This window comes from Phoxinus phoxinus, assembly GCF_949152265.1.
Source record: "Phoxinus phoxinus genome assembly, chromosome: 25".
Taxonomy (NCBI): Eukaryota; Metazoa; Chordata; class Actinopteri; order Cypriniformes; family Leuciscidae; genus Phoxinus; species Phoxinus phoxinus.
In genome coordinates, this window is record NC_136900.1 from 11,257,659 (window position 1) to 11,270,210 (window position 12,552).

Here is a 12,552-nt window from a genome sequence, read left to right on the forward strand (position 1 = left end):
GACATTTTCAGTACTAGCTCTAGTAAGAACAATGGATACTAGATTGTTTTATGGACTATATATGTTAAAGCGGCTTGCCATACACAGTGTTGTCCACCCCGAGAACGTGTTGCGTTTTTGTTCTCGTAGAAACACATTTTAGATTGAGCTCTGTATTGTGAATGAAGGACCCTCCCTTGTTGCTGCGCCTCCTGTTTCTTCCAACACCGTCATCTCAAGCGATCTGCCTCAATGTGAGCACCGTCGATTCTGCATATCTTTTGTAAAAGCCACTGGAATCGCCGGAGACGAGATCTGATCCTGGTGGTTTGTCTGTTTGTTCTGAAAGAAAACGGACGTGGAGAAGCTTTAACACAATAAGAACACAGGAGTTATGAAGGCTCGACGGATGAGTGGCGCTGTCCGTTCAGCACCAGCTCGCGCTCAATGACACCTTAACAAAACCTGTCTGACACCCTCAAACCCGAGCCGGGGGTCAGCATATTGGGTTATTTGCAGAAAAAAGCGTTCGCATCTGTCCCTAGAAGTCATTCAAGTGCATGAAGGGGTTTTAGATTCCCATTGTTGATCTGACGGTGGCATGGACACTTTGACGCGCACCTGGCACGATCGTAAACATATTTGCACTCTTTGAATTTCCTGAACATGGGTCCCAGCGGTATGATGACGGTCAGTGGGCTGGAGATATGACTAGAGAGGGACGCGATGGGCCAAGGGGACGACAAGGATCGCATCGTGATCAACGTCGGAGGAATCAAGCACCAGACGTACCGCAGCACCCTGCGCACCCTGCCCGGCACTCGGCTTTCCTGGCTGGCGGAGCCCGACGCGCCTAACAACTTCGATTATGATGCGGACATCGGAGAGTTTTTCTTCGACCGTCACCCGGGCGTTTTCGCCCACATCCTTAACTATTACCGCACTGGCAAGCTGCATTGCCCGGCGGACGTGTGCGGACCCTTGTATGAGGAGGAGCTGGCGTTTTGGGGGATCGACGAGACGGATGTGGAACCGTGTTGTTGGATGACCTACCGGCAGCATCGAGAGGCGGAGGAGGCTTTGGACAGCTTCACCGGGGGGGCTCTCGACCTCGGCCATGAAGACCCGGAGCCTGAGGGGGTCGTTGAGGCAGCCGAAGGGGATGAGGGTGTTGAGATGACCCGGAGACTGGCGCAAGGCGACTCGCCCGATAACAGGTCCGGGCGCTGGAGCAGGTGGCAGAAGAAGGCGTGGGCGCTCTTTGAAGACCCGTATTCCTCAAAATACGCACGGGTGAGTTCATTGAGAAGTGCTATTATATGCTTTCTGAAAAATATAAGCTGAAAACCAGCTGGTCCCCCTTTAAAATCAGCCTACAGACCAGCTTAAGCATAACCCAATACCTTTTGCAGACCACTGAGGGTCAAATGGTCCTAATGAGCCCATCAGTGACAGACAGTGAGTCTTGAGTTTGATTGATCGTTTGTGAAATCAGTGATAGATACAGCCATGTCAACCGGGTCATTCCACAGAACGGGTCTTTGCCATTTAAAAAGGAGATTTGTGGTAAATAAATAAATGAGTAAAAGTTTATGCAAAGTCAATTTCTGTAAGATTTTAAACATTCTGTTAAAGGAACATGGAACATGGGTGGGTATACCAATGCCTGCTGACAAGGGTATATAAATATATTGGGAATAGTCCAAAAACACATGGAGAAGGGAAGAGGAAACGAAATTCATTAAATACACAAATGAAAATCAATGTAATGTACTGTATTTTTTATTTTAGTTTTGCACTTGTGCAAAACCCATAGCAAAATATGGTGTTAGTTTTTACAAGTCATTGTTTACTCGTATCATATTGATCTTGAGATTTCTCTTTTTGTGGAATGGCCCAATTCCCGAATTGTGGTGAGAAACTGAGACTCTAGGTGATCACATCTCTGAGCACATCCCACATCTCTGGGTGACCTTGAAATAATACCCACCTTCTCTTTCGCGAGATAAAACCAGCCGCGAGATGGGACCATAAGTGATGTCATGCATTACCATAGTTCCTGGTATACAATAACTCCGTTTGCTTTTGATTCTTTACCACAGTCCAGCTTAGTTTGGTTCCTCTGCCTGGTGAAAGTTATCGAGCGTCTGTGATCTGCTGACTGACTTTGGGGTTGGAAATAAAGACTGCTCACATCCTTGCTTGTCCATACAGATCATGTTTTGTTCAAGAGCAAGCTGCCACTAACGGCAGCCCGATGTTTTGATGTGTGACAAGCAGCCACCTCACCCCTAGAGACAAATGTAAGCACAGACACACATACACACAACCCCAAGGCACGCAAACACCAAAGATGCATGCACGCAAAGTATTTAAGGGCACTTGTGCTGTAAAAGACACACTCCCCTTGAGATTTTATGGCCATTTAATTTCCTAATTTCAAAAGTCAGCTCTTTGCATTCACCACTGTCCCATCACCGCTCTCAGCAGGAGCGCTATAAGCTCTTAATCGGAGATGAGCGCCATCCCAGCATTTCCTCGAGTTTTGGCAGCCAGGTTAATATGGGTCAGCTCTACTGACTACACGGAGCAGGGCATGGACGTCCTCCAAGATCTAAGTGGGCAGACTGTGGAATGAATTTAGACATAGAAAAGTTTCGGCTAGGTTTGAATGCAGACAATGCTTTTAAACAAGTAAAAGTGTAGGTCAGACTGGTTTTCTAGAAGGAAATGTATTATTTATTTGGCTCATGGAGCCAGGCTGTCCGACCCTGTCTGCCGAAGCGGAGAGCCGCTGGAGTTGAGGAAAAGTGCCCCGGCTCCTGGCAGCACCACTGAGAAACATGAACCATGCTGCCTCATAAATCAAGCAGTAATGGGTTATGAATCTGTTTATGGAGATAGTCTGAAGCCAGGATTTATGATTTACACAACTGGTCAAAAGTTTGGATAATGTTTTTAAAATCAGCCTATTCTCCAAGGCTGCATTCATTTGATTACAAAAACGGTAAAAACAGTAATATTGTAAATTTACTATTTAAAATAACTGTTTTAATTATGTTGTAAAATGTAATTTATTCTTGTGATGACAAAGCTGAATTTTCAGTATCATTACTCCAGTCTTCAGTGTCACATGGTCCTTCAGAAAATGTACTGATGTGGTGATTTGGTGCTTAATTGATCAATTATTTTTAGTGCTCAATTATTAATAATGGTTCTTCAGTGTTTAAAACAGTTTTGCCGCTTAATTTGTTTGTGGAGAACTTTCCCAAATTCTTCGATGAATGTAAAGTTCAAAAGAACAGCATTTATTTGAAACATAAACCTTTTGTAACATTATAAATGCCTTTAATGCACTTGACATTGTATGCATCCGTTCAATTTAATGCATCCTTTCTGAATAAAATTATGCATTTAAAAAAAAATTGAATTACCCCAGCCCAAACTTTTTAATGGTATCACATTTTCCACACACACAAAAAAAAAAAAAAAACTTTGATTCAAGGAATGTTTCTTGAGCAGCAAATGAGCATATTATGAAGGATCATGTGACACTTAAGACTTTAAAATCACATTTTAAAGCATATTCAAATCGAAAACAGTTCTTTCAAATTGTAATATTTCAATTTTTTACTGTATTATATATCAATGCAACCTTGGTTAGCATAAGATACTTTTTTCAAGAAAAAAAATTCTAAGTCTTTGCACAGTGTAGATAATCTGCAAGAGTCTGAGTAATCACTGATGCATGATGGGAAAGTTGGGTTTCTGCATCAAATATGCATTTCTGTCAACGGTGCTGGAGTATTTTTACTACGTTTTCTAAATGAAGCGCCTCTCCGCGTCTCAAGGCGGCTGGAGAACACACAGCACATTTCAGATGAATGAACTGGGGTGTTGAAGTCATGGCTAGACTGCGTGTGCAGAGGTGGCGCGGTCAACCGTGTAAACTGCATTGCATGTGGCGTTCACTAGACTCTCTGGGGCAAGTCAAGTCAATTGTATTGAGTTATTTTTAGGCCGTCTCCATCAGGAAGAATATCTTAATTACATTAGAACTTGACAACTCGGTTACTTGCTGTGATCACAGCTGACATCTTTCTTTATCTTGGTCTTAACTAAAAGCACAGAAGCCTGGGAAGGATGAAGCATGTTGTAGATGATGTGTAGGCTTCTTAGAGTTAGAAATCAATGGCAAGATTGCTTGAGGTTTTGTTCATTTTTTTTAATAAAATAAAAGCTTTTTTTTATTTTTTTTTGCATCTGACAAATGCATTTATTTTATTTTAAAAAACAATACCTCAAGAATTCTTGTCTTTGATTGTAGAAACGTAGTTATGATGTGGTTAGCAGGCACCATTGTACTGTTTTATGAACTGTTGGCAGATATTGAGTTCATTTTGTGAAAACACATGTTTTCTGTTTGTTTGTACTAAAACAGATAGATGAAATGCTACTTGAGAAAACTGTTGCAAACCTGGTGTTGGACCTCTCTTAAAATGATGATCCGTCAGAACCGTACCTCAATGCGGGATCAGGTGAAAGGTAGATTCTGTCTTAGTTGCATGTTTTTTGAAATATAATAGGAAATAGGATCATTTTGTTTTCAGATGTTTGCTAATTTTGCCTTACAAACAACAGATGCCACTCTGCGGTTGTGTAGTGTCATTCTTTAACAGTAACGCCTGGGAGGGAGTGAATATAAAAAAATTAAAAAATAAAGATGATGTCTGGGTCATATATTTATAGACAGACAGTAAGCGATATCGGATTCAGCAAGAGTCCTAAGGCTATGTTTATGCAACTGGCCCCTGGACATGTTTTTCTGAGATATAAGGGAAAGTAAGTAGCCTAATTGCCCAGGTCAAAATAATATTTTATTTTGCAACATGAGTCTAAACCCCAGTCATTGTCTAAACCCTATGTTTAGAACCCGGGACTCTTTCGTGAAAGGGAATATAGAGGGTTTTCCCCGACGTCACGTTCTGGGCGGTAACCCGGATGTGCGGCCATTATGGAGGTACTCGATGTAAACAACAGCATGGACTGCACTGTTTATGTACTGCTGAACACATTGTTACACTAATAAACCACGGAAAAAACACGTGGAAGCTGCAAAATCATATAGAGAAGAACTTAGTTAATGTGGTAAAGATCCGAACGAGCTAACGTTAGCTTCTCTAGCCCTTACCGCAATTCTTCCTTCTATTGCCTCAATCTGTTCAGATTGTCAGTACAAAAAAGCACATGAAATTCGTTTCAAGCTACATCCATATGTGGTTTGAAATCCTATTCAAATCACATATCAGGACATCAGCTTCAGTCTGAACGCTCTGATCGGATTTCGCGTGGAATGTGACTCTCACGCCACGTAAAATGTAAACGCCAGACGTTGTTACAGGAAACATGCTGAAAGTCGCTGCCGAAATAATGCTGTGTTGTTGCAAAGTGCCCGACGAGCAGAAAATTATTATTTTTGAAACTGGCACAGACAAGAAAAAAGCTGTACACAACAGCCTCCAGTTCTGCCGCAGGCTCAAGATGCAGTAGTCGAGCGGCGGCTACACATTTCCATGTTGTACATTTTAAATAAGACGACATCTCTATGGCAAATACAAACCCCTCCATCAACGCAACGTCATTGCCATATTGCCAAAGAGCTGCATGAACACACAAATCGGATCTGAACAGTTGCGATACACAGTGTGGACATCATTTTAGATCAGATTCCAATCGGATACAAAGATAATTGGATTTGGACTGACGGTGTGAATGTAGCCATAGTTAATTACGTCAACATTTTAGCCATAGTCATCGCTATTTACACATGTGGCTGATGCTGTACCTCTCTCAACCACAAACGCCTTCTTTTGTCAGTTTTTTGCACTCTTCTCTTTAACTTTTGACAGTCTATAGATCTCGAAATGTTTTTTCCCGGTGCGACCGATTAGTACAGACCAAAACTCGACCACTTTTCAGCAGCAATTATCAGCCAAATTTGCGAGCATTGTTTACGTTTAGTGGCTCCAAAATGTCCGACTTCCGGATTGATGACGTGTAGTAAAAAACCCTCTATAAGTGCCAACTGTACGGATTACTTTGCCGTAAATACGAGCGAACAGGAAGTGAACAGACGAGGCTTATTAGTTCAGACTCTGTATGAATGTAGACTTATCCAGCAGACTCAACCTCACAGTAATGATCAAGCCGCGAGTCACTCATTAGTCTGCGTGGTTGGGGTGTGTGTGAGTGTGTTTAATGAGAACTTCTCATATCTCAGCTGTATCAGCATCACGGCAACACATCGGTTCATACACACATGCACTCTCACAGAATGAATCAGCGCCGGGCCGCCCACCGACTAATTCAGTTACCAGCACTTTAAGTGAATTTCAACATTCCCTGTTCTCGAGTTCTGCAGCTCGCATGTTTTTTCATAGGCTGAAAAATGAAAATGGGTTCTTAAACTCGTACTAAATGACTGCACATGACAACGTTTTGGACACTCAACGTCCCTATGGATGTGTTAAAGCACTAGATTCACTGAATAATAGAGTGCCAAAAAGTTGATCAAGACTCTGAAGCACTAAAGGGACAGTTCACCCAAAAATGTTAATTCTGTCATCAATTACTCACCCTCATGTCGTTCCAAAACCCGTAAGACTTTTTTGGTCATCTTCGGAGCTCAATTGAAGATATTTTTAATAAAATAAAAGCTGATGTTTTGCGAGGGAAGAAACATAAAAAGGACTGTTACTTCAAGTCATCAATGTGTGATGAGAGGGCAGAGGGGGAGAAGCGGATCATGTGGTGTCCCCCGAGATCAAGAGGATCAAGCTGTTCTTGTGCTTATCTTGATCAATGGGAGAGTGAGGATAAAACGTTCTCATGGATCAGACTTTTACCCTCTGGGATTTGCAAGGTCGTGAGAATGTGCTTTCGCCCTCAGTTTGAGGGGAGCAAAAGTGATTCAGCAATTAAATAAGAGTTTTATTTATACAAATATTTGTGGTGATATATGTCACATTTGTTTATTTTCCAAAAAAATTTAAAGGCCACTGGGTTCTGTGAGGGAGAGAGAGAGAAAAACAGTGGTGATTATGTAATCCATGTCTTACCTTGATGAATTATTAACTGCTTTTTACCACCCCAGTCCGTTCACTGACCGTATCATACATATTGCATACAAAACTGGAAAGCACTTGTGAAAATCCCAATGGCACTTATCTATAAGATGATAACTGTTCACTTTTGAGCAAATAAAAGGCATTGTATGCACAGACAGGTGTGTAAAATTGGACGTGCTTTAATGGAGAAATATGCTTTTTGCTCCATTTCCTCCATTTCCATAACTCAACAGCCTTTTATGCAGGTCAAATTGATCTTATCTGACTGGCGAAAAGCCCTTATTTATGTGCGTTTTTGCACATGTGCTCGTAGGGCTTCCTCAGACAAAACGTTTCTCCTCCCCACAAACTCAGGAAATGAAGCACATCTAGGGAATAGTGTCTGTTAGACTAAGCACCGGCTGACCCAGTTATAAACTGCCTGTGGAAGAAGAATTTGTGTGATAGAATGAACTGAAGAACTGAAAGGTGTTGCCAGCCGCCAAAACCAGAAGCAGATCAGGGCAGAGAAGGTGTATTCATGCTTTGAAACTTTATAAAAACATGGTATATGAGATATTTGTTATTTGATACTAGCTTGCATGTTGTAAACGCATATACTTGTAGCGTAAAAAAAAAAAATAATTAATTTCAGTTATGATCCTTTACTAAATGATGCAATGAAATTTGGTCACGAGTTAGCGCATGAGTCAATTGTTTGTAATCGATTGAGTGAATAATTTACAAAAATGCTACTTTAACCCCAGAATCTGGAATGGTAGATTCTTATAATTGAAAATAGGACAAGAATGGTATAGTTTTGGTCAGAAATGAGCATGTAATGCATTTGGCACTAAGACATTGTTCATACTTGGGGTTAGTGATTTGAACAAGCTCCTAACTATAAGCATTAACAGAAACTTGGTAAGCAACCAATCAGAACACCCTAAAATTGTGGTAGTGACTTTTGCACTGGCAAGCACCAATCAACCAACACATTTTGTCCCCCAGAAAATATAGTAGTAGGGATTGTGATTAATTATTAAATTCTTATTTGTTGCATGAATGCATTATCCCACCCCTATTTTAATGCGGATGGATGTTTTGTCATTGAGATTTATAGTCTTAACTATTTTATTTCAGCAAAGGAATCAATATACATAATGGATAGTGCCTTTCACAGTTGCCAGAAGATCCCACGCTAGGGAAAACATGGCCAACTAGCACTTATGTAATTCCACCATTCCGCCAGTATTCCGTCATCCTGTGGTGGGGCTCCCCTATAAATCCAGTCCCATCTGTCCATGCTTGTTGTTCTCTCTTACAGTAAGCTGCAGTGTAAATGGTGAAGCTTCCCCCATTCTCTTTCAAAACACTCGAGGGACCATCTCACCAAATCTGTGTGGTAACCTTGCCAGAGGCTGACCAGAAATCCCTGGTGAGGGGAAGAATGGCTAAATTTATCCCAGAGTGATGGAGGGCAGCTATGGCGGTGCCTTTCTGTCATTCTATGCTGTCCTTGAGAGCACACAATGACCTTGAGTTTCACCACTGTACTTCTATTAAGCCCCCCCTCTTGTTGACGTGGCACTTCTTAGAAGCATGTTGAGACGTGACATTATCTAAGTGCACTTCCTCTAAATTCTGCTGAAATGGGCGTTTATGAGCAATTAGGGTTTTCATGGTGTTGTAATTGGATTTATTTTTGGGAAGTTGGGAAAACCTATTTATAGCGGACGTGTGTTACAGCTGTTTTTTTTTTAGGAATTCACTGAAGAAGCATTTCTATCATCCATTCAGGAATTAATCTGTCACTTACTCACCCTATCGTTGTTCCTGTATAACCTTTTTCTTTGGCGGAACACAAAAGGAGGATTTTTAAGTATTGTATTGATCGCTCTTTGCTCCATGCAGTTACAATGAATAGGGAATGAGGTTTAAAGGACCATCAAAGTATCAAATATTCTATCAAAGCTATCAGAATAGACATTAGACAACAGACCAGAACATTCCTCCAAAATTTCCCCTGTTGTGTTCCACGGTTGAGAGTTATACAGGTATGGAACGACATTAGGATGATTAAATATTGAAAGAATTGTAATTTTTTGATAAACTATTTCTTTAAGGTCTTACATAATGTCTCTCTCTTTTTTTCTCTCACAGTGGGTAGCATTTGCATCTTTGTTCTTCATTTTGGTATCCATTACTACATTCTGTTTGGAGACTCACGAGGCCTTCAATCCCATCGTCAACCACACATATATCTATACGGTCGGGAATGAAACATGGGAGCAAGTCATCCTTGAGACGGAGACCATGGTGCAGTTAACCTACGTTGAGGGTGTCTGCGTTGTGTGGTTCACTTTTGAGTTTCTGATCCGAGTGACTACCTGTCCTAACAAATTAAAGTTTGTCAGAAACACCCTCAACATCATTGACTTTGTGGCCATCCTCCCCTTCTACCTGGAGGTGGGACTGAGCGGACTCCCCTCCAAAGCAGCGAAAGACGCGTTGGGTTTCCTCCGTGTGGTGCGATTCGTTCGAATTCTCCGTATCTTCAAGTTGACACGACACTTTGTGGGTTTGCGGGTACTAGGGCACACTCTCCGTGCCAGTACCAATGAATTTATCCTCCTCATCATTTTCCTGGCACTCGGAGTCTTGATCTTTGCTACTATGATCTACTATGCTGAACGGATCGGAAGAAACCCCAATGATCCCGCCGCTAGTAACGACACACACTTCAAGAACATCCCCATTGGCTTCTGGTGGGCTGTGGTGACAATGACAACCCTCGGCTATGGCGATATGTACCCTCAGACGACGTCTGGTATGCTGGTGGGCGCACTGTGCGCCCTTTCAGGTGTGCTGACGATTGCCATGCCTGTCCCTGTCATTGTCAACAACTTCGGCATGTACTACTCCCTAGCCATGGCGAAACAAAAACTACCAAAGAAAAAAAATAAGCATATCCCACGGGCACCTCAACTGGGGTCTCCTAACTACTGCAAGTCAGCCATTAACTCCCCACGTCCCAGCACGCACAGCGAGCCATGCCCCCTGGCACAGGAAGAGGTTTCCGAGATCAGATACCAAGGTAGGAACTAATATTTTAGAATCTGTCAAATTTGTCAGTGTTACTGTTTGTTAACCTTAAAGGAGTCATATCATAAAGTTGTTTTCCCAGAGCGTCACTGGCTTGGTTTTACCATTATATAACCTATTTCTGGCCCTTATCCTGCTACTGTACCTTTAAAGGCCGGGACACACCAAGCCGATTATTGGATGTTGGTCGGCTGAGTTTTTTTCGGTGTGTTGGCTCTAGTCGGACACTGTCTGTTTTTTTTGGGCCGATTCAGTATGTTGAATTGGCGTCGGGGCGTTGGTGAGAGAGAGAACTATGATTGGCTGTTCAGCTTAGAGTCAGTGCATGAGAATAAAAGCAAAAGTGATGAAAGCAAGCTAAAAAGTCAAGACGGTACAGACAGATGGCTGTTCTAATTTTAAATCATCTTAACTGAGCATCAAAATGCACTAATATTGTCATAATAACATGAGACGATTGGATTGAAGGAAGTGATTAGAGTGATTGATATTCAAAATAGTAAGCAAGCGCTGATTTGTTTACGGTTTGTATTCGGTTTCCCTTTTTTGAATGACGAAAATAGACTACTGATACCTGCTGAAATAGACAGATATTTAGTAACACGCAGGCGCAGAACGCACATGCTAGCTGACAGTCGCCTTTAGTCTAATTGGTGTGTTCAAGCGCAGCTTTTTGGCCGAGACGCAGCCGACGAAAGGCGGCAACATAGTCGGCTTTTGTCGCCGCTAGTTCTTTGACTTCGGCTTGGTGTGTCCCAGTCTTAAGACTTACGAACAATCACTTTAGCACTTCCTTGTTACTTAGCCACAAGTTAATGAGTCAGTTTGCTGAACACGGATGAGTTGATGTAGGTGGTGGTCATGTCTTTGCAAAGCGTTTTTGCAGCTTAGTTTCAATAGATGGACTTTTTGGACAAGGAGACAAAGTGTTTTAATTCAGTTCTATGTTAGAGCAACACTTTTACTTGAAAAGATAATGATTTTGATATGCTGAGCCCTGGATGTTTAGCTAGACTGAATTGCAATTGAATTGGATGCATCTGAATAATGCTTCTGTTAGGTTTGATTTTAAACAAGAAACATGTGATCAAGGTTTATTCTTGTTTGTCTACATTGACATGAAAAGGCATGGTATCGATTAAGGATGTAGAGGGGAAAGGGTTTGTGAATGACGCTAAATTGTTTGAAAAATTACTTTTGACTTTTTTACTGCAATGCACTTTGATGAAGACATCCGTTGACTAAAGAGAATTTCAGATTTCATAAATGTCATTTAAATATCATCAGGTCTGAACTTTGTGAGCGGTTTGGCTTTCAGGATGTGTCGGCGTGTTGATAGCGTGAAATAAATCCTGCATGTCACCTTGCATCAATCTGTAATGAGCCATCTCTCTTTGCCTGTGACTGGAGATTTTAAAGTGAACGGGGAGCCATCTAAAGCTGCCCTGGCCAATGAGGATTGTCCTCACATCGACCAGGCGGTGTCGCCAGAGGAAGTCTTCAGCCCCGTGGACCGTGAGAGACCCTGCTTCCTGCTCACTTCCGGAGGAGAACGAGCCAATCACACAGGGGGGAGAGTCAGGAAGGGTACGTAACCAGCCAATCACTGCAACCCGTCAGAGCACTGCCAGTGCTGTGTCTTAAAGTGGAGCAGCTGTCAATCAAAGATGCTCTTTCGGTGCAAATCGACCGACTGTCACTCAGCCTTCTTTCTCGCAGTCTGATAGCTCCTCAGATCTGCCTTTACCCCAAGGTTGACAGGAAAAGCTGCGATAGAAATAACATATCCAAGTGAGCCGTCTACGGGCCTCTTGATTTTTTTTTTGCTCAGTCAGAACAAGATCTTTGAGAAGAACATGCAGTGCCAGTTTTTCTTAATGTGTTCATGCGAATGCAGTATGCTTTATTGCAGTATTTCAGGCCGATTCAGTGGACCGTTATGTAAGGGTTCAATTTTAAATGAAAAAGTGGGGGAAAAAAGATGGTTTTATACAGTAAATGAAATAAGCTTCAGTATATTGCCTAGCGGTGTGCTTGTTTGCATGCAGATTCACAATGGCGGGTGGTCCTGGTGATGGTGAATCTCACAAGAGATGAAGCATGGGATATGGGGCATGTGGTCACATGACAAGAACTCAGCCAGTCAGAAGCTCTCGATCGTAATTTATAACAATGACAGCGAACAGGTGCCATTAGCAAGTCCATGCTACCCTGCTGAAAAGACCAGTTTACCAGCATTAATTCCCATGCTCATCCAGGCTGGTTATGTGCTGGTCTTTCTCTCGATGCTGGATGATTGAGGAAGACTTGCTGGGTAGGCTAGTTAAGAAGTCTTGTTGGGACTAGCATGCGTAATACAAAC

The 12,552-nt window shown here is 42.1% G+C and overlaps 1 protein-coding gene across 3 annotated transcripts in view; it reads left to right on the top strand.

The window, feature by feature from the left end:
* The window catches only part of kcnc1b (potassium voltage-gated channel, Shaw-related subfamily, member 1b), a 19,323-nt gene continuing 6,771 nt past the window's right edge, over positions 1–12,552 (top strand). Inside the window, exons 1-3 of one of the 3 annotated variants that reach the window (XM_079602828.1) lie at positions 1–1,272; positions 9,249–10,182; positions 11,601–11,777. In XM_079602828.1, coding sequence (XP_079458954.1) covers positions 706–1,272; positions 9,249–10,182; positions 11,601–11,777 — 1,678 coding nt within the window. In that variant the 5' untranslated portion in view covers positions 1–705. Of the gene's footprint in view, positions 1,273–9,248; positions 10,183–11,508; positions 11,778–12,552 lie in introns of those variants that run through there. The other 2 variants (XM_079602827.1, XM_079602829.1) reach the window with 2 other exon arrangements.